This window comes from Ahaetulla prasina, chromosome 7 (genome assembly GCF_028640845.1).
Source record: "Ahaetulla prasina isolate Xishuangbanna chromosome 7, ASM2864084v1, whole genome shotgun sequence".
Classification (NCBI taxonomy): domain Eukaryota; kingdom Metazoa; phylum Chordata; class Lepidosauria; order Squamata; family Colubridae; genus Ahaetulla; species Ahaetulla prasina.
In genome coordinates this window covers 101,603,115-101,625,778 of record NC_080545.1, presented here as the reverse complement: position 1 = coordinate 101,625,778, position 22,664 = coordinate 101,603,115, and the positions used below count along the sequence as shown (strand labels likewise).

The window sequence follows — 22,664 nt, the reverse complement described above, 5'->3', positions numbered from 1 at the left end:
TCCCCACCACAACCTTCGAGGAAAAACTCCATCTTTGGTGGTTGAGGATGATCCGAAAATGGTTGTGAGTGAACTCCTAATGTGGGGGTTTAATGACTTTCCCCTCCTTTCCTCTTCCTCCCTCCCTCCCTCTCCTTCCTTCCTTCCTTCCTTCTTTCCTTCCTTCCTTCTTTCTCTTTCCTTCCTTCCTTCCTTCCTTCTTTCTTTCTTTCTTTCTCTTTCCTTCCTCTCTCCTTCCTTCCTTCTTTCCTTCCTTCCTTCCTTCCTTCTTTCCTTCCTTCCTTCCTTCCTTCCTTCTTTCCTTCCTTCCTTCCTTTCCCCTCCTTTCCTCTGTCTCCCTCCCTCCCTCCCTCCCTCTCTCCTCTCTCTTCTTCCTTCCTTCCTTCCTTCCTTCCTTTCTTTCCATGCAGGGCTGGCTTGAAGTAATAGTAATTTTAATAGGGGTTTTATTATAGTTTTATTATTGCTTTTAAGCCTTAACCCGGCCAAATTGAATTAGTTTTTTAACAGGTGTTTTTTTTTTATGTTATATGTATAATTGTCTTTTATCTGGCTGTAAACCGCCCTGAGTCCTTTGGGAGAAGGGCGGTATAGAAATCAAATTAAACTAAACTAAACTAAACTTACTTTCTTTCTCTCTTTCCTTCCTTCCTGTCCCCTCCTTTGCTTCTGCCTTCTCCTTCTTTTCCTTCCTTCCTCTCTCCTTCTCCTTCCTGCCTTCTCCTCTTCCAACTTTCCTTCTTTCCTTGTTGACAACGCCAAGAAAGGCAGAAGAGCCAATCGCAAGATGATGGAGAGGCAGGATGTCAAGGTTCCAGAAATACCTCTTCTGCGTAAAAGAAACTCAAAGGCATTTTTTTGTTTTGTCTCAAAGTTCTTTACTAGCATGAGGAGACTGGCACGCGATGAGTGCAATTCCAAAAACTGAAGTTCCGGATTCTTTTCCCCAGTTATACAAACCCCAAGAGTCCCACCCCCCTGACCCCTTTGATGGTCACATGGTCCCACGTTCTCCCAGTCCATTCGAATATCTTCTTGCCACTCTTCCTGCAGATGTGAACCCCATCCGACCTTGACCGTCTGAAGAATGTTACCATACCCCTCAGCCCCCCTCCTTCCCCTCAGAGGAAAAATGTGGCAGCGTCTGGAAACCTAAAATCTAATATGGTTTCCAGGCCTGACAGGCGTCCCCTCTTGGAAAAGAAGCTATATCCTAGGAAAGAAAACAAAGAGTCGATAAAGAAGAGTGTCAGTGGTCCACACTTCCCTTCTACCCCCCCCCCTCCAAGAGGTTTTTTAGGTTTGTCAGGGAAAGTGTCGTGAAATTGTTTAATCAAATTGTCCGCATTTACTTTCCAACTTTTGACCCAAGTAGATTCAGATAATGGATACTCCTTCCAGTGGACTAAATATTGTAATTGACCTCTATATAGTCTAGAGTCAAGGATTTTCTTGATTTCATAGTGGGTTTCACCTTGGATTATCAAGGGTGGTTTGGAGAACCAGTAGAAAAACCCCAACCACTACCACCCCCATTCCCAACTGAGCCATGCGATCATCAGAGGCTTTTTTTTTTACTTTTAAAAGCATTTTTTCTTCGGCCAAAAAAACGCTTTTAAAAGTAAAAAAAAAAAGCTTCTTATCATCGTGCGACTCAGCTGGGATCGTCAGAACTCTTTAAAAGCATTTTTTTCTACTACCTTTTTGGCCAAAGAGGTTGTTAAAAAAAAGCTTTTAAAAGGTTCCTCTGGCAATCCCAGCTGAGTTGCCTTCATCAGAGGCTTTTAAAAGCAGTTTTTCTGCAACCTCTTCGGCCAAAGAGGTTGTAAAAAAATGCTTTTAAAAGCTTCTGGTGATCAGGCAACTCAGCTGGGATCGTCAGAACCCTTTAAAAGCAAAGATGAGGGGGAAGATTCACTTAACAACCATGTTACTAATTGAACAACTGCAGTGATTCACTTAGGAACGGTGGCACGAAAAATGACAAAACGGGGCAAAACTCACTTAACAATTCTCTCATGTACTAATCCAAACTGTGGTCGCGAGTCAAGGACTACCTGTTATTTACATTCACACACAATACACACAGTGTGTATATATTTAAACATCATATTTGACTCGAAAAGAGCAAATGTCAGACAAAGAGAAAGAAGAAAAGTGCAGCGTGGTCATTTCCTTAGAATACTTGAAGATTATAAACTGGAAGAATATGGAACTCAAATGAGGAAATAATACCTGTACAATGAGCACAGGGCCCCCCCAAGGCTGTGTGCTCTCCCCACTTCTCTTCTCTCTGTATACCAATGACTGCATCTCCAACGATCCATCTGTTAAGCTACTGAAGTTCGCAGATGACACAACAGTGATTGGTCTCATTCGAGACAATGACGAATCCGCATATAGACGAGAGGTCGAATGACTAGCCTTGTGGTGCAACCAAAACAATCTGGAACTGAACACACTCAAAACCGTAGAAATGGTGGTAGACTTTAGGAGAAACCCTTCCATACTTCCACCTCTCACAATACTTGACAACACAGTATCAACAGTAGAAACCTTCAGATTTCTGGGTTCTATCATATCGCAAGATCTCAAATGGACAGCTAATATCAAAAACATCATCAAAAAAGGACAACAAAGAATGTTCTTTCTGCGCCAACTCAGGAAGCTCAAACTGCCCAAGGAGCTGCTGATCCAATTCTACAGAGGAATTATTGAGTCTGTCATTTGCACCTCTATAACTGTCTGGTTCGGTTCTGCAACCCAACAAGAAAAACACAGACTTCAGAGGATAATTAGAACTGCAGAAAAAATAATTGCTACCAACCTGCTGTGGCTTTTCTCGCGGCCAGCGGGCTCGCCACGAGATCGTCCGGCCAATCCGCACCGGACGGAGTGAGAACGAAGACGCGAGTTCAATTCTCCTCGGGTGAGCAAGCCCCGAGCTAGCTCGAGACAAACTCTTTTATTGTGTATAGGTAAAAATGGGTGGTTACAAAAGGTAAGCAGGGGAGGTTACATATTAGCATATATTCAACACGTGAACACGTGACTGCAAGCACATCCACAAGCCTATGATTTTGGGAGAAAGATCATGATTCTTGGGAGGAGTTTTACCATGAAGTGGTTCTTTGTTCTCCGCTTTTTGCCTACGTGGTACAGCAAACAGAAATACATCTTGAAACATCCTGACTACATACTAATAAATCTCATATAATTGTGTGTAGGAGTAAACTTCTTTGAAGCTCTGTGAAGCTGACCTTATCAGAGAAGGAATGTTCTGTGGCTATCTCATAGGTGTTGTTACATTTACTGGCAAACATCTTTGCAACCTTGGCATCAAACAGATTTCTGCTTACATGATGAAAATTAGCCAGACTTACCTATGCTGATATTTTTGCACATAAGCAATTTCTCAAAACTTGCTCATGCTTATATTTGCACATAAGTAATTTTATAAACAGTTTCATAAAGGGGTTCATATGGCATAATATCGCAACAACCTGCCTTCCATTGAGGACCTGTATACTGCACGAATCAAGATGAGGGCTGTGAAAATATCTACAGACCCCTCACATCCTGGACATAAACTGTTTCAACTCCTACCCTCAAAACGACGCTATAGAGCACTGCACACCAGAACAACTAGACACAAGAACGGTTTTTTCCCGAAGGCCATCACTCTGCTAAACAAATAATTCCCTCAACACTGTCAGACTATTTACTGAATCTGCACTACTATTAATCTTCTCATCCTTCCCATCACCAATCTCTTTCCACTTATGACTGTATGACTGTAACTTGTTGCTGGCAATCCTTATGATTTATATTGATATACTGACCATCATTTGTGTTGTAAATGTTGTACCTTGATGAACGTATCTTTTCTTTTATGTACACTGAGACATTATGCACCAAGACAAATTCCTTGTGTGTCCAATCACACTTGGCCAATAAAAATTCTATTCTATTCTATTGTATTCTATTGTATTCTATTCTACAGTAGAAAGAAAAAATATTGTAGAGTTTTATATGAGTGTGAGTGATACACCAAGAAACTGGACTCAGAACAATACTCTGCAGTAATATTTGTATTCTGAAGAAACCCACACAAAACACGGATTTTTTAAAAGTCAGAAACATCACCAAGATGTTTGCAACATGATAAGAGAGTTCATGAGAACAGCGTTTGCCAAACGGTGGACTTGAAGAATGAATTTTTTTAGGCTTGGTGATTTTTTTTTTTAATACCATCGACATTATACCATAAAATTTGAAATTGCAATACAGGTAGTCCTTGACTTACAACAGTTCATTTAGTGACCTTTCAAAGCAACGACGTTGCTGAAGAAAGCGGCTTATGACCGTTTTGCACACTTACGACCGTTGCAGCATCTCATGATCAAAATTCGCACGCTTGGCAACCGACTCATATTTATGACCAATGCAGTGTCCAGGGATCATGTGATCTGCTTTTGTGACCTTCTGGCAAGCAAAATCAATGGGGAAGCCAGATTCACTTAACAACCGTGTGACTAACTCAGCAACTGCAGTTATTCACTTAACAACTGTGGCAAGAACAGTCGTAAAATGGGGCAAAACTCACTTAACAGATATTCCACTTACCAACAGAAAGTTTGGGCTCAATTGTGGTCGTAAGTTGAGGACTACCCGAATTGTCACGGTTCTTGCAAATGGTCGTCCCTGGAAATTTTCAAGATAAAAATTTGTCAGCCATTTATCCAGGATGGGATAAGGAATCCTGCCTTGGCCTGCCTCCTTCCTGTCCTGTGATTCTATGATTTTGATCATGGTGCCTTCAGAAATGATAAGAGCACTAGAGGCTTTCAAAAAGAGAGCGGACAGCTATTTGCCCAGAAAAGTATAGGATCGATTCTATACCATTTCAGACAAATGGCTGTCTAGTCTTTTCTTAAAAATTTCCAGTGTTGGAGCATTTACAACTTCTGCAGGCAAGTTGTTCCACTGATTAATTGTTCTAACTGTCAGGAAATTTCTCCTTAGTTCTAAGTTGCTTCTCTCCTTGATCAGTTTCCACCCATTGCTTCTTGTCCTGCCATCAGGTGCTTTGGAGAATAGCTTGACCCCCAAATCTTCTTTGTGGCAACCCCTGAGATATTGGAACACAGCTATCATGTCTCCCTTAGTCCTTCTTTTTGTTAAACTAGACATACCCAGTTCCTGCAACCGTTCTTCATATGTTTTAGCCTCCAGTCCCCTAATCATCTTTGTTGCTCTTCTCTGCACTCTTTCTAGAGTCTCAACATCTTTTTTACATCGTGGCGACCAAAACTGGATGCAGGATTCCAAGTGTGGCCTTACCAAGGCCTTATAAAGTGGCACTAACACTTCACGTGATCTTGATTCTATGTTAATGCAGCCTAGGATTGCTGTTGGACTAGAAGACCTCAAAGGTCCCTTCCCACTCTATTATTCTCTTATTCTTAAACTATCCTTTTAGGCTTTGTTCTTTCTTATCTGTATCAAACGGGGATTTCCGTGTTTCTGTGTGTGAGTGTGTGTGTCTGTAGGCATGTAAATATGTGTGTAAATGTTTTGTTGAGGACTAATGTTTGCTTTTAGCTACAAGTTTGGTCCTGAGTGTTTTATTCACCTCTAATGAATTGTATGTATAGGGATTAAAACTTGGTAACCGAGGAAACATCTTAGCTAGAAATTCAGAGTGTTTCTTGTGGCAAATCTTTGCTCTTTAGATACACCTCAGAATAATATGAATGGTGCTTTTGCTAATAACTCAAACATTTGAGTCTAGGGAGTGAGTGGTCAATCGGAGCGACTGGCAAATGAAATGACCAAGTACTTTAACAAAACCTCGCCCCTCCTTCTGACCTTTCACAACACCTGAGTTGTTTGTCCTTTTTCCATTTTCCCACCCGGGGGTCTGTAATTGTGCGGCTTTTGTGAAAGGTTGCCACAAAGACCAAGTGAAGAGGTTCTTGGTCCTTCCTATCAGCGTAAAGGCAACAGACTGGATTTCAAGAGTACATAGAAAAAATAATTGCAGAAAAAATAATTGCTACCAACCTGCCTTCCATTGAGGACCTGTATACTGCACGAATCAAGAAGAGGGCCATGAAAATATTTACAGTTCCCTCGCATCCTGGACATAAACTGCTTCAACTCCTACCATCAAAACGACGCTACAGAGCACTGCACACCAGAACAATTAGACACAAGAACAGTTTTTTCCCGAAGGCCATCACTCTGCTAAACAAATGATCCCCTCAACACTGTCAAACTATTTACTAAATCTGCACTACTATTAATCTTCTCATAGTTCCCATCACCCATCTCTTTCCATTTATGACTGTATGACTATAACTTGTTGCTGGCAATCCTTATGATTTATATTGATATATTGACCATCAATTGTGTTGTAAATGTTGTACCTTGATGAACGTATCTTTTCTTTTATGTACACTGAGAGCCTATGCACCAAGACAAATTCCTTGTGTGTCCAATCACACTTGGCCAATAAAGAATTCTATTCTATTCTATTCTATAAATCAGAATAGAATTTTTTAGTAATAGTAATAGAATTTTTTATTGGCCAAGTGTGATTGGACACACAAGGAATTTGTCTTGGTGCATATGCTCTCAGTGTACATAAAAGAAAAGATACGTTCATCAAGGTACAACATTTACAACACAATTGATGGTCAATATAGAACACAAATAGAACCACCAAATGGAGCAGAGTTTGCTTAGGTTAGGCTGGCACTGAGCACAGAAACGGACAAAAGGCTGAATTTCAACAATGGAAATAATCGAACAAGAACTTGTCCTTCTTGTAAGCCAGAAGTGGGGGACTAGGTGCCTTTATGACTTGACTTCAGCTCTCAGAATCCCTGAGCCAGCATTGGTTCAGGTCCAGGCTCGGGTGTGGCTCAGCGGGTCATCTGGGTTAGACCCTCGGAAAGGATCAACTCCCTTGACTGGCAGGTGCACTGCTCAAGTCCATGAGAGCAGAGAGAAGAGAAACCAGGTTTAAACGCTACAAAATTGGACTGCAAGTTGCCAGGGAAGGAAGAAAGGAAGGGAGGGAGGAAGGAAGGGAAGGAGGGAGGGAGGATAGACAGGAAACAAAGAGAGAGAGAGAGAACAAAAGAGAGGGAGGGAGGGAGCAAGGGAGGATAGACAGAAAAAGAAAGAGAGAGAGAGAACAAAAGAGAGGGATGGAGCAAGGGAGGGAGGGAGAAGGCAGGCAGGGTAGACAGAAAGAGAGAGAGAGAGAAAGGGAGGGAGGGAGGAAGAGAGAAGGCATTCATGCAGGCAGGTAGATAAGCAGGTAGGCAGGAAGGAAGGAAAGAAAGAAGGAAGATGGGAACGAGAGGAAGGGAGGAGGGAGGATAGACAGGAAACAAAGAGAGAGAGAGAACAAAAGAGAGGGAGGGAGGAGCAAGGGAGGATAGACAGAAAAAGAAAGAGAGAGAGAGAGAACAAAAAAGAGGGATGGAGCAAGGGAGGGAGGGAGAAGGCAGGCAGGCTAGACAGAAAGAGAGAGAGAGAGAGAAAGGGAGGGAGGGAGGAAGAGAGAAGGCATTCATGCAGGCAGGTAGATAAGCAGGTAGGCAGGAAGGAAGGAAAGAAAGAAGGAAGATGGGAACGAGAGGAAGGGAGGGAGGGAGAAGGCAGGCAGTCAGGAAGGAGGGAAGAGATGGGTTGACTCAGGGGTGAAATCTACTTACCTTCCTTACCGGTTTGGAAGTGCCGGTAGATTCAGGGACCAAGAGAGTCCCTTCAGAGGGGATATTCTTTTGTTGGCAAGACTTACGACCGACATTTGACTGACAATAGTTCGTTTAGTGACCGTTTGAAGTTCCAACAGCACTGAAGGAAGGGGCTTATGACTATTTCTCACACTTACGACCATTGCAACATCCCCGCGGTCACCTGATCAGAATCCAGACACTTGGCAAGTGACTTGTATTTATGACCATTGCAGGCTGGACTAGAAGACCTCCAAGGCCCCTTCCAGCTCTATTCATTCATTCATTCATTCATTCATTCAGTGTCCTGGGGTTCTGCGTTCCCCATCGGCTGACAAGCAAACTCAGCGGGGAACCAGATTCACTTACTAACCCTGGTACTAACTTAACCACTACGGCAACCATGGCAAGAAAACTTGTCCAATGGGGAACTCTGGGTGGGAGCTGAAGTCCGCAGGTCTTCAAGTTGCCAAGGTTGGGGAGCCCTGCCTGCTGTAAAAGGAAAGGGAGAGGGCGCTCTCTGGGCGTGTGCAGAGTGCCTTTTTCGCCAAACCTCCCGGGAGGGGCTCTCGCGGCTGTCCGCGGAGGCCGGGCAAGGGGGAGGGGTTAAGGAAGGGGGGGTCAATGGGCGGAGGGGGAGGAGGGATCCGCTCGGGAGGGGCGGAAGGCGGGCCAGTTGCCGGGCAACGCTGTACACAATGGGGGCCGGAGCGGGTGGGGGGGGGCGGGGGCTCAGTGCTGTGCTGCTCCCGCGGGCGCCTCTACGGTCTGCCTCGCGCCTGGTCTCTCTGCGGTCCGCCTCCAGGTGGGTGGGCCCCCTTCGGCGCGGGATCGAGCGGGGAGGGGGATCCCCGACTCCTCCTTTTTTGGGGGGCGGGGGCTCCCCCGGACCCCCTTCGCACAACCCGCTCTGCCCCTGCCTCGCTCTCCCGACCCCCGACCCATTTCGGGGGAAGCTTGGTTCGCTTTCGGGGGGTGGGGGTGGAGAGGTCCCCCTGCGCCCCAGAACTGAGGATCCCGCCGAGCCCCCCCTGCCAGTCCCTGCCGGAGCTGGACCCTCGAGCAGGGGAAGAGGCGGCTGGATCTCCCCCCTGCTCCGACTCCCAGATCCCAGATAAGATCCCTTCGCCCCGTTTGGGCTGCGGACGCCCCTCCGGTCCAATCCCCATCCAGCAGGCACCGATCCCCGCCTCCCCTTCCCCGCGGGGATCCCCTCGATGGGGTTCCCTCGCGCCACATCACGAGTGGTGGTGGTGGTGGGGCGGTTGGCCGACAGCGCCTGGCCGGGGAGGGGGGTCTCAAAACCCGGGTCTCCTCGCTCTTCCTTCCCCCGTCCCCGCCACCTCCCTCCCCCAGACCGTCCTGATTTCCTCAAGCTGACCCCATCCAGGTGGGGAGAGGGACCGAAATTCGGGGGTGTTTCTATACTAACCCCCCAAATGACCGGCACATCAAAAGAATCAATGCCCTGCGCAGGGATGGATGACTTTCACTGGTCCCTTTGAGTTGAGGATAGGATCCCTTAGTTGATCTCTTCCCTCACTGCTCATCACAACAGCCCTGTGAGGTAGGCTGGGCTAGGAAGAGAGCAACTGACCTGAAGTCCAGTCCATGGGCAGAGGGACACTTGACCTTCGTTGGACCACCCCCCTTCTCTACTTCTGCATCAATGTTTCTCAGCATGGGACCCTTTAAGATGTCCGGACTTCAACTCCCAGAATTCCCCAGCCAGCATAGCTGGCTGGGGAATTCTGGGAGCTGAAGTCCGGACATCTTAAAGGGGCCCATGCTGAGAAACACTAGTCTGCACCAATCCTTTCTAAACTTCACCGTTTGGTTGCCCAGCCTGCCTGCCAAAGGATTGGTTAAACAATAGGCTCTCTTAATTAATTGATTGATTCCTTCCTCCTCCTGCTCCCTCCCTCCCTCCCTGGCCAAGGCAACCCTCTCAGGCCCGGCTGGGGATGATGGATCGGACCCAGCTTTGCAGGAGAGCGGGGCAATGCCTTAGTCGGTCCACATTCTTCTCTCTTCCTCCTCCTGCAGATCCACTGAAGAGTTAGCGCCACCCAGCGGAGATGTCCACAGACGTCTGGGTAGGAACGTGGAGACCCCACCGGCCGAGGGGACCCATCGCTGCCCTCTACAGCAGCCCTGGACCCAAGTATGGACTCCCGACAAATGTGGGTGAGCATCAGCCTTCTGCACACAAAAGACATTCGGGGGTCTCCTTTGACTCTTTGAAGAGGGGAAAACGCAGCCTTCTTTCTAAAAAGAAAGAAGGTGGGATGAGAAAGAAAGGAAGGAAAGGAAAGAAGGAAGGAAGGAAGGAAGGGTCAGAGAGAGAGAGACAGACAGGGGGGGAAGGAGAGAGAGAGAGAGAGAGACAGAGAGAGAGAGAGAGAGAGACAGACAGACAGACAGAGAGACAGACAGAGAGAGAGTCAGAGAAAGAAAGGAAGGAAGGAAGGAAGGAAGGAAGGAAGGAAGGAAGGAAGGAGGAAGGAAGGACGGACGGAAGGAAGGAAGGAAGGAAGGAAGGAAGGAAGGAAGGAAGGAAGGAAGGAAGGGTCAGAGAGAGAGAGACAGACAGACAGGGAAGGTGAGAGAGAGGGGGGGAACAGAGAAACAGACAGACAGAGAGAGAGTCAGAGAAAGAAAGAAAAGGAAGGAAGGAAGGAAGGAAGGAAGGAAGGAAGGAAGGAAGGAAGGAAGGAAAGAAAGAATCAATCAATCAATCAATCAATCAATGATTGAATAACAGAATTCTGTTATTCTGTATTATGAATGAATGAATGAATGAATCTGACCATAAGCTTTAGATAGGAGTATTTTTTTTAATCCATCCAACTTCCTGTCAAGGAACATTTTGATAGTCAGTGGCACAAAAGAATACCTAATTAAAACAAACTAACTCAGATTGGACCTTGAAGCAATTTTTTTCCAAGCATTTGCATCCCAAAGAAAGTCCCTGATTCCTAAAACGGCTTGTCTCACCTTCTGAGGTTGGTGCACTGATGATGTTCCCTAGCTGGGTCATGAAATGTCTTTAAAAAAAACAATCCAGCTCAGAGAGCAGTAATGATCCCATCCTCCTCCTCCTCCTCCCCCTCCTCCTCTTTTTCTCCACAAATCCTACTCCCTTCTAGCACTGATGATGTTCCCTAGTTGGGTCCTGAAACGTTTGCAAGAAAACAGCCCGACTCAAGAGTCATGTCACGTCTCTTCTTCTACCCACTTGGGACAAACCAACCCCTTGACCCATCCTATGGACCCTAGTGAGACCCAATGGGTGTTGAGCAGACCAGGGGACCCCACACCCTTTCTTAGCACCGGGGAGGGTGGGTGGGAAGGGGGGCTTGATGGCTGCAGGAGCCCAGCTATGGGGCGCTTCTTCTCCATCGCTGGTCCCGTTCACTCACACCGTCGTCCTCTTCCTCCGTACAGGTTACCAACAACACGATCCCTCTCGATTCCGGGCCCCGGCCTACAGCATAGGCAGCCGACGTTTCCAGATGCTGGAGAGCTGTTCTCCCGGGCCGGGTTACATGGTGCCCACCAACATGACTATGAGAGGCAAGGATGGCATTCCCGCCTACTCCATCTACGGGCGCCCCAGGGATGGGGCGACCTTTCGGACGCCGGGGCCAGGTCAGTGCTGGGATCGGGGGCCCCCAAAATGCCCTAGGTCGCCTTATCACAGTTCGCTTAGTGGCCGTCCAAAGTTACAGCACCAGTAAAAAAAGTTGCGTCCATGTTTCACACGTATGACCGTTGCGGCATCCCCAGGTTCACCGGATTTACATTCGGGTGCTTGACGGTTGATTCACATTTATGACGGTCGCAATGTCCCGGGGGAGGTTCACGTGATCCCCTTTTGCGACCTTCCGACGAGCCAAGTCCATGGGGAAACTGGATTCACTTAATGACCGGGTTACTAATTGAACAACCATGGTGATTCACTTAACAAAGGTGGCAAGAAAAGTCGTGAGATGGTACAAACTCACACATGTTCCACTTAGCAACATAAATGTTGGGCTCGATTGCGGTCGTAACTCAAGGACTACCTGTGTTCTGCTCTATTTGGGGAAGGGCTGGGGGTTTTTCAACCCCTTGTTCTCCGATGACCTCCCGAGCTGATCCCGCTTCTTGGACCAAAGAGAATTCCACCTTTTCTTTCATTCGCAGGTCGCTATTCTCCGGAGAAAGCCGGGAAGTTGGCTTATCCGTGTCCCCCAAATTACTCCATGGCTTCACGGACAAAGGACTTCCAAAACGAACAGACGCCGGGTGAGTTGTGTTGCTTTGTTGTGTTGCCTTGTGTTGCTTTGGGTTGGGTGGCTTTGCTTTGTGTTGCTCTGCTCTGCTGCGTTGTGTTATTTTGCCTTGCTTTGAGTTGGGTTGCTTGCAAAGCCCCTCCCCAAACCCTGACTGTCCCCTTCCTCGCCCTCCAGGGCCTGCCGCCTACGGCCTCCCTCCAATGCTGGGGCCCAAGGTGATCGGCAAGAGCTCAGCCCCCAATTACTCCATGTTTGGACGCAGCGCCATTGGCAGCTTCTACGAGGACCTCAGCCGGGTAGGGGAACCCCTAACCTCTTCCTCTTCCTCTTCCCCTTCCTCTTCCCCTTCCCCCTTCTCTTCTCTTCTCTATATGCTATATGCTATACACTATCTGCTATCTGCCAGCAAGGGCCTCTGTGACTCAGACTGCTAAGATAGTCTGTTATTAACACAGCTGCTTGCAGTTACTGCAGGTTCAAGTCCCACCAGGCCCAAGGTTGACTCAGCCTTCCATCCTTTATAAGGTAGGTAAAATGAGGACCCAGATTGTTGGGGGCAATAAGTTGACTTTGTAAATATACAAATAGGATGAAGACTATTGCTAACATAGTGTAAGCCGCCCTGAGTCTTCAGAGAAGGGCGGGATATAAATGCAAAAAAAAAAAAATGGCTAACCTTTTCCAGACCAAGTGCCCAAAACGTGCACACACCCAAACCCCTCAAATGCAATAAAATCTATCCTATCCTATCTATCCTATCCTGTTCTATCGTATTCTATTCTATTTTTTCCCGAAGGCCATCACTCTGCTAAACAAATAATTCCCTCAACACTGTCAAACTATTGACTGAATCTGCACTACTATTAATCTTCTCATAGTTCCCATCGCCAATCTCTTTCCACTTATGACTGTATGACTGTAACTTGTTGCTGGCAATCCTTATGATTTATATTGATATATTGATCATCAATTGTGTTGTAAATGTCGTACCTGGATGAACGTATCTTTTCTTTTATGTACACTGAGAGCATATGCACCAAGACAAATTCCTTGTGTGTCCAATCACACTTGGCCAATAAATTCTATTCTATTCTATTCTATTCTATTCTATTCTATTCTGTTCTGTTCTGTTCTGTTCTGTTCTGTTCTGTTCTGTTCTGTTCTGTTCTGTTCTGTCCTGTCCTGTCCTGTCCTGTCCTATCCGTTTCCCTGTTTGAGCAGCAGGTTGGACTAGAAGACCTCCAAGGTCCCTTCCAGCTCTATTTTGATTGATTGATTGATTGATTGATTGATTGATTGAAATGGTCCAGGGTTGGACTAGAAGACCTCCAAGGTCCCTTCCAGCTCTATGCTATTGAATGGCATCTGGAAATCCAGCAGCTCATGCAATAAATGTGTTACACGGGCAAAGCTACCCCTCCCCCATTACTCTGCCACAGTTCTGGATGGGGTGGGGGGGTTGGGGCTCTGGGGGGGGGTGTGCAGACGGTTTGTGATGCTCAACCTCCCCCCCCCCGCAGACTCCGGGGCCTTGCAATTACCGTGTGGTGGAGACCAGCGTCTACAAGAATCGCCCCCCGCATTACAGCATCATTGCGCGGAACATGCTTCCGGGGGACACGACCATCATTCCGGGCCCCGGGGCCTACAGTCCGGAGAAGGTGAGGGCCTACAAGGGGAGAGGGGCTTCTGCGGGGCTCCCCTGTAGCCGAGGGGTCATGGGACGCCAGGGGGAGGGGGGCTGCTCCCCAACTCAGTCCTTCCTTTCGACCCTTGGCTTCCTTGGCCTCCTTTGGCAAAGCCCTCGAGTTACGACCCTAATGGACCCTGCCCCTCACGGGCGTAACTGACAATGGTCATAAAGCAAGACAGCCACCTGGTTAATTTTAATTGCCTCTTCCCTTCTGCCAATACGGGGAGTCCTCAAGTTTTGACCCTAATGGAGCCTGCCCCTCATGGGCGTAACTGGCAATGGTCATAAAGCAAGACAGCCACCTGCTTAGTTTCAAACATCTCATTTCCTTACAGTAATAATAATAATAATAATAACCTTTATTGTCACTGCACAACAAATGTACAATGAGATTGGTGGAGCTCCCTCAGTGCAGGGAGTCCTCGAGTTACGACCATAACAGAGTCTTCTAGTCATGGTTGTAACTCACGACGGTCGCAAAGCAGGTCAACCACTCGCTTAATCGTCTCCTTCCTTACAGTGCAGGGCGTCCTCGAATTACGACCACAATGGAGGCCTCGTGGTCGTAACGGTCCCACGCCCCCCTCCCCAATTTTGCCAACTTCAAGCCGACCTCTTCTGCGAGGCTGGGGGGCAGCTTCCTAGCCCCCTCCCCTTCTCCTCGCCCTCCCCCAGGAATAACGCTGCCTTCTTTTTTCCCCCTTTCCTTCTCTTCCCTCCCCCCTCTCCAAACCCCACAGCACAATCCGCTCCGTGGCTTGACCTTTGGGATCCGCCACTCGGACTACGTGGCTCCTCTCATTGTGGACGTGGCAGATTAGGCCACGGCTGGGCGGGCCGGACAAGAAGCCATTCTTTGCCAAGTCTGGGTCTCTGGTCGATGCTTTGGGGGGTGGGCGGGAGGTTCCCGTGTGGGGCAGGGAAGGGGGAGTCTTGCTGGGCAGAAGCATTGGGAGGCTTGGGAGGGTCCTCAGACTAGAAGGAGGGGGGCGACTCAGGGATCCGCTCCAGTTCCCCTACGAAGTGGGGGGAGGAGGCCCCAATGTCCAGGGGTGTCCCACTGTTCTGACCGTTTGGCCGGATTGCTGTGCCAGGCGGACATTTGGTATCTGGCCTTTGGAAACCCACCAATTTTTTTTTTGACCCCTGACATGAACCAGGGTTCAAAAGATCAATCAACCGATCAGCCTTCTTTGGGGGGGGGGTGTCAAAAAAGTCAAGATGGCGGCCACCTCGCTGGAATCAATGCTGCCCATAGCTTCAATTGCAGCACTTTGATTTGTTTTGCACCCATTTTATGGATTCTTTAAGCGGTCCGTGCCCCATTCAGTGACTGAAGGGGCAGATTGCATGGCCGGCATAACTGGTACAAATCACACCACTGCCTGGCATGGGAAAACTTTGCCGGCTGCGGTTTTCCGACCACTGTGGTTGTGGAAACACAAACTCACACTGACCTGGGGCCATTCTGCCTCAGCGTCCTGAAGCACCCCGCAAACTAGGAGCCAGGTGTTAGTCTACAGAAGGGGTCTCCAAACCTGCCCACTTTAAGACTTGTGGAATTATGGGATTTGAAGTCCACTAGTCTTAAAAGGGATGCGGTGGTTCAGTGGCTAAGATGCTGAGCTTGTCGATCGAAAGGTCGGCAGTTCAGCAGTTCGAATCAGGGGTGAAATCCAGCAGGTTCTGGATAGCGGTAGCGGAAATTTTGAGTAGTTTGGAGAACTGGCAAATACCACCTGTAGCTGGCCCCAGAGTAGGGTGGGAATGGAAATTTTGCAATATCCTTCCCCTGCCACGCCCACCAAGCCACACCACACCCAACAGGCCACACCCACAGAACCGGTAGTTGAAAAATTTGGATTTTACCACTGGTTCGAATCCCTAGTGCCGCATAACGGGATGAGCTCCCGTTACTTGTCCCAGCTTCTGCCAACCTACCAGTTCGAAAGCAGGTAAAAATACAAGTAGAAAAATAGGGACCACCTTTGGTGGGAAGGTAACAGCGTTCCGTGAGCCTTTGGCATTTAGTCATGCCGGCAACATGACCATGGAGACATCTTCGGACAGTGCTGACTCTTCGGCTTTGAAACGGAGATAACCATCGCCCCCTAGAGTCGGGAACGAGTAACACATATGTGCGAGGGGAACCTTTACCTTTAGTCTTAAAAGTGACCATGTTTGGAGGCCCCTGGCTTAGGAATTCTGGGATTTGAAGTCCACAAGTCTGAAAAGTTGCCATGTTTGGAGACCCCCAGCTGAGGAAGTTTGGGATGTGAAGTCCCCAAATCAAGAGTGGCTGTGTTTGGTGACCCCTGGTCTATGGAGCTTAAAATGACCGGATCTGGCATTGCCCTCCAGTGGGCAGACTTTGGGTGTGAATTGAAGGATGGTGGGATGGAGGGACAACATCTGGCATGCCAAAGGACGAGAATATTTGTAACTGAGGGTTGAACTGTGGGGTCCTTGTTTCTCTCGGAGCTTGTTTGCTTGTTTGCAGATGTTTCATGATCCAACTAGCAGGTAACATCATCAGTGCTAGAAGGTGGGACGGGGAGGAGAAACAGGAGGAGGTAGGACTGTGGGGCCCTTGGTGCTCTCTTATCTGTTACTGTACTTCATTGCAGTACGTACTTTTATGATCCAACGAGGTAACATCATCAGGGCTAGAAGAATTGGATTAGAAGGCTTCGAAGCACTGATCATGTTCCCCTAGCTGGGCCACAAAATGCCTACAAGAAAACAACCAAGCTCAAGAGAGCATGGCCGGCTGGGGAATTTTGGGAGCGGAAGTCCACAAATCTTAAAAGTTGTCAAGTTTGGAGACACCCCCCCCCGACTGAGGAACTCTGGGAGCTGAAGTCCACAAATCTTAGCTGCCAAGTTTGGAGACCCCGCTGGCTGAGGAATTCAGGGAGTTGAAGTCCGCCCGTCTTAAAGTGGCCAAGTTTGGAGACCTCCTGAGACCACCCTCCTTCCATAGGAGCCTGAAGACCTGACTCTGCCGGTTGGCCCAAGGTGCCCATGGGGCAGTTCCATATGGGAGGGGGCTGCTGAATTGATGGCGGAGTCCCCCCCGCTTCCCATTCTCTGCTTTCCACCCGTCCATCTTTCCTAGATGTCATATTGATGTATTATTAACATCATGTTCTTTTTCATTGCTTATTTTTTTACTTCTCTTCTACTTACGTTCTTTTCATGCCGTCCTTTTCATTGTTGTAAGCCGCCTGGAGTGGCCCCATGGCCAGATAGGCGACAAATCAATCAATCAAACAAACAAATAAACAAATTAAATAAATAAAACAAATGTCTAGTTGTGCATCTTTACCTTGGACCAAAAAGGCCCCGGAAAGAGACTCCGGTAAAGGGGGTGGGGGGAGGTGTTTGTCGTTGGTTTGCAAAATGGCTCCACGTTGCACCGTTTCTCCTGATAAAATCGTGCACAATTTCTGCCACAGCGTAGGCTGCCAACCCTCCAAGGTAGGCCAGGTTAGGAAGCGAAAGGCATAGCAGGCTCATCCTACTTGTAGTGTAAGGTTATAATCCAGGTAATCGTCGGTTTGTGACTGCAACTGGGCCAAAAATTTATGTTGCTCGGTGTTACTTTTTTATTTTTTATTTTTATTTATTTATTTATTTATTGAGTACGTATTAGATAATATATCTAATCTAATATGCTGTTACCGGCGACCTCCCATCGACCAGTGCGCTCCCATAGGGAGGTTCTCCTCGGGGTGCCGTCGGCCAGTCAATGTCGGCTGGCAGTGCCCAGGGGAAGGGCCTTCTCTGTGGGGGCACCAACCCTCTGGAACCAGCTACCACCAGGTATCCGTCAACTCCCTGATCTTCGGACCTTTCGACACAAGCCGAAAACATTTCTGTTTCACCGTGCAGGACTGGCCTAGTGGGGTTTTAATAAGGGGTTTTATTGGTTTTAAGTTCTTCAACCAACTCTAAATTTCCTTTTAAACTGGTTTTAAAAATTGTACTAATTGTTTTTACTTTGGCTGTAAACCGCCCTGAGTCCTTTGGGAGAAGGGCGGTATAGAAATTGAAACAATAAATAAAAAAAATAAAAATATATATAAGTATAAGCATGAATTGAATACATAAAGTGAATACAATTAAAGGGAACATTAGGACAGGAACGGTAGGCACGCTGGTGCTCTTATGCACGCCCCTTACAGACCTCTTAGGAATGGGGGGAGGTCTACAGTAGATAGTCTAAGGTTAAAATTTTGGTGGTTTGGGGAAGAAACCACAGAGTGAGGTAGTGCATTCCAGGCATTAACAACTCTGTTACTGAAGTCGTATTTTCTGCAATCGAGTTTGGAGCGGTTCACTTTAAGTTTGTATCTATACGGTTGGTAAGTGAGCTTTGCCTCATTTTAAGACCTTCCTTGCCACAGTTGTTAAGTGAATCTGGTTTCCCCATTGACTTTGGCTTGTCGGAAGGTCGCAAAAGAAGGTCCCGGGGTCGCACAAAATCACGTGGCCCCAGGACACTGCGACCGTCATAAATAGGACTCTGGATTTTGATCCCCTGATCACAGGGGTTCTGCAACGGTTGTGGGAAAAAGTGTCACAAGCCACTTTTTCCAATGCTGTTGTAACTTTGAACGGTCACTAAATGAATGGTCGTAGATCAAGAATTCCCTGTACTACCAGTATTTTCATTACAAGGTTATAATACTTGAAAGAGGCAAGTCTGAATGCGCTTCCATTCTCCATCCCTTTGTTGTGTCTTGCCCACTCTCACCACAGCCGGGGTCTTCTTATCTGCTTCCGAACGCTGAGGAATGTCCTAGTATGCCTCCCGGCCCCAGCCCTGGCTCCATGCCCAGACAGGCTGAGGAGGAGGGGGCACGTCCCGGCCCCAGCCCTGGCTCCATGCCCAGGCAAACGGAGCAACTAGACCCCTCCCCCTCCCCCACAGCATGTGAGCCTGAGGAAGGTCAATTACCAACAGCTGCCGACTGGAGTGACCCTCGCGTCAGAAGACTTGATAGGCGGAGGCAACAGAAGGAAGGGAGGGGCAGGCCTGGATAAGTGCTGAGTCATGGAGCCACACCCCAGGGCCTATATAAAGGATCTGCTTTCTGGCAGTCTCTGAGTCAGGCAAAGTCGAACTTATCTTGCTGAAGTCACTTTCTGGTCTCCTGCCTGCTCTAAGGACTTTGCTAGGACTTTGGGCAGAGCTGCAGAGGCAAGCCTGATTCGGATTTCCCTGACCTGGCCGTCAGCGGAGGAGTGGGACACGACACCCTTTAACTTCCTGAGAATTAGGCAGGTCTGGTCTGAGATGCTTTTTCAGATTACGGTTCTAGCCTGGAGTCAGGTCTCTTGTATCCGACTGTTGCTTCGGTTGCCGCTCTTCCCCCTTGTTGCTCAAGGCCATTCCTATAGGTACTTACTGGGTATCAGATTGGAAGATGAACAAGTGAAGGAGGCAATGATAGCTTGTGCAAAAAAACTTTGGCTACACAATAGAACTAGATAGATGGCAAAAATTACGGGTCAGGAACTATAAATCAACAATGTCAACTGCATATAAAGAAAATTTGTATAAAATGTTTTATAGATGGCACTTTGCACCAATGAGGTTGGCAAAGATGTTTAAAGATAAGTCAGCTAAATGTTGGAAGTGCCACGAGGTCTTATTATCATATAATAATAATAATAATAATAATAATAATAATAATAATAATAATAATAATAATAATAATAATAATAATAATAATAATAATAATAATAATAATAATATAATATCAGAGTTGGAAGGGACCTTGGAGGTCTTCTAGTCCAACCCCCTGCCCAGGCAGGAAACCCTACATCATTTCAGACAAATGTCTATCCAACATTTTCTTAAAAATTTCCAGTGTTGGAGCATTCACAACTTCTGCAGGCAAGTCGTTCCACTTATTAATTCTTCTAACTGTCAGGAAATTTCTCCTCAGTTTTAAGTTGCTTCTTTCCTTGATTAGTTTCCACCCATTGCTTCTTGTTCTATGCTCAGGTGCTTTGGAGAATAATTTGATTATTATTGATAATCAATAATTTGATATGTGGTGGACATGGGTAGAAGCAAAAAAAAAAAATACTGGACAAAAATGCATATGTGGCTGGAAAAGATGATAAAACAGCACATTGATTTAAAACCAGAAATATTTCTGTTGGGGATTTTACCTGAAACCTACAGTAAGAGGAATGCACATCTAATTATTCATGTATTAACTGCAGCTAGAATTGTATTCGCACAAAATTGGAAAAGGGAAGAGATCCCTACAGATGAGAATGTGATTAGGAAAATATTAGAATGTGCAGAAATGACTAGATTAACACTTGCAATTAAGGAGAAAACAAACCGACTACTACACAACATGGGAATTATTTTATCGATGGTTAGAAAATAAAAACGGAAGCTAGAAATAGGGAAATAAAAGAAGATTAATGAAATATAGAAAATACGCTGAGAGAGAGATGTAAACACTATAATGATGATGATGATTAGGATTCTTCTCATCGTTCCCATCACCAATCTCTTTCCACCTATGACTGCATGACTGTAACTTTGCTGCTGGCAATCCTTATGATTTATATTGATATATTGACCATCAATTGTGTTGTAAATGTTGTACCTTGATGAAGGTATCTTTTCTTTTATGTACACTGAGAGCATCTGCACCAAGACAAATTCCTTGTGTGTCCAATCACACTTGGCCAATAAAAAAAATTCTATTCTATTCTATTATTATGTTTAATATTCCTGTTATATTCTTATTAGAAGCTATGTTAAGAGGGAGAAGTGAATATGTTTATAATGTTCAATATTAGTATTATAAAATCAGAGAATTAATATTAATGTAATGAATATTGTTGTAAACTTTGATTATTATTGCACAAAGATATTTATACCCAGACGACACACTGTTTAATGGAAGTTGGAATATACCTTATATGTTTTCGTAGGTTTTCACAGGTATAGGTATGTAGGTCTTGGCATACTCGGGTCTTTTCCCATGTAAGGTTGAGAGTATCTTGGCGACGTTTCGACGAAGTCTCACTCGTCATCTTCAGGCTGGTGCTTTTGACTTCATGCTTGTGCGAGCAGAGCACCAGCCTGAAGATGATGAGTGAGACCTTGTCAACCGAGAGGAAACTTCTCTTGATTAGAATAGAATAGAATAGAATAGAATAGAATAGAATAGAATAGAATAGAATAGAATAGAATAGAATAGAATTTATTGGCCAAGTGTGATTGGACACACAAGGAATTTGTCTTGGTGCATATGCTCTCAGTGTAAATAAAAGAAAAGATACGTTCATCAAGGTACAACATTTACAACACAATTGATGGTCAATATATCAATATAAATCATAAGGATTGTCAGCAACAAGTTATAGTCATACAGTCATAAATGGAAGGAGATGGGTGATGGGAACGATGAGAAGATTAATAGTAGTGCGGATTCAGTAAATAGTTTGACAGTGTTGAGGGAATTATTTGTTTAGCAGAGTGATGGCCTTCGGGAAAAAACTGTTCTTGTGTCTAGTTGTTCTGGTGTGCAGTGCTCTATAGCGTCGTTTTGAGGGTAGGGGTTGAAACAGTTTATGTCCTGGATGCGAGGGATCTGTAAATATTTTCACGGCCCTCTTCTTGATTCGTGCAGTATACAGGCCCTCCATGGAAGGCAAGTTGGTAGCAATTATTTTTTCTGCATTTCTAATTATCCTCTGAAGTCTGTGTTTTTCTTGTTGGGTTGCAGAACCGAACCAGACAGTTATAGAGGTGCAAATGACAGACCCAATAATTCCTCAGTAGAATTGGATCAGCAGCTCCTTGGGCAGTTTGAGCTTACTGAGTTGGCGCAGAAAGAACATTCTTTGTTGTCCTTTTTTAATGATGTTTTCGATGTTAGCTATCCATTTGAGATCTTGCGATATGATAGAACCTAGAAATTTGAAGGTTTCTACTGTTGATACTGTGTTGTCAAGTATTGTGAGAGGTGGAAGTATGGAAGGGTTTCTCCTAAAGTCTACCACCATTTCTACGGTTTTGAGTGTGTTCAGTTCCAGATTGTTTTGGTTGCACCACAAGGCTAGTCGTTCGACCTCTCGTCTATATGCGGATTCATCATTGTCTCGAATGAGACCAATCACTGTTGTGTCATCTGCGAACTTCAGTAGCTTAACAGATGGATCATTGGAGATGCAGTCATTGGTATACAGAGAGAAGAGAAGTGGGGAGAGCACACAGCCTTGGGGGGCCCCTGTGCTAATTGTACAGGTATTTGATGTGATCTTGCTTAGCTTCACCTGCTGCTTCCTGTTTGTTAGGAAGCTTTATGGGTTAGGAAGATTATGGGTCATAAGTCCCTTTATTCAGTGCCGTTGAAACTTGGAAAAGTCACGAAATGAACAACAGTTGAGGATTAACTGTATTATTAAAAAAAAATTAAAAAATGCTTTAAAACAAGGTTAGATGTTTTTTAAAAAATAAAATATAAACTAATCGGTGAGTATCTCAGAACCTGGCTGACCATTGAGGCTTGTCAGCCACACAAACAGAGGTCAGTTCAGGACACGGGAAAACTCCGTGGGGCTTAAGGTCAGTGTCCAGTTCAGGGCCTTGCTGGCCCACTGCCCTTTTCTGTTTTTTAAAGGTCTGGGCGGGAGGGGGGGAGGGCAAGGTGGGGGGGGGGGCTCCCTGGCATTGAAAGGTACAGTAGCTCCACCCCTCTAACCCAGTTGGGGGACCGAGAGGGGGCTGCCCCATTTGGGATCATGCTGCATCACTCAGGGGCTTAAAAATAAACTTTTCCCTTTTCTTAAAAAATAAAATAAAATAAAAGTTTATTAGCCCAATGCTGAAATCTGTTTTATTTCAAGGGTTTTGTTTTTTCTATAACATATAAAAATTCCAATTTCAGTTAAACAGTG

At 46.1% G+C, this 22,664-nt stretch overlaps 1 protein-coding gene across 4 annotated transcripts; it reads left to right on the top strand.

Moving 5' to 3' along the window:
* The first annotated feature begins 8,479 nt into the window (after positions 1–8,479).
* On the top strand, positions 8,480–16,999 carry CIMAP1B (ciliary microtubule associated protein 1B). Of its 4 annotated transcripts, none has more exons than XM_058191602.1 (7): positions 8,480–8,556; positions 9,798–9,934; positions 11,199–11,402; positions 11,940–12,041; positions 12,206–12,327; positions 13,552–13,692; positions 14,465–16,999. In XM_058191602.1, exons 2-7 carry the CDS (start codon positions 9,918–9,920, stop codon positions 14,701–14,703), a joined length of 825 nt encoding a protein of 274 aa, XP_058047585.1. In that variant the 5' UTR covers positions 8,480–8,556; positions 9,798–9,917; the 3' UTR covers positions 14,704–16,999. The 4 variants fall into 4 exon arrangements, with proteins under 4 accessions (XP_058047585.1, XP_058047587.1, XP_058047586.1 ...); XM_058191604.1 differs by having other exon boundaries at positions 9,798–9,938; positions 14,465–14,600; XM_058191603.1 differs by lacking the exon at positions 8,480–8,556 and adding an exon at positions 9,172–9,318 and having other exon boundaries at positions 9,798–9,938; positions 14,465–14,600.
* Positions 17,000–22,664: the final 5,665 nt, after the last annotated feature.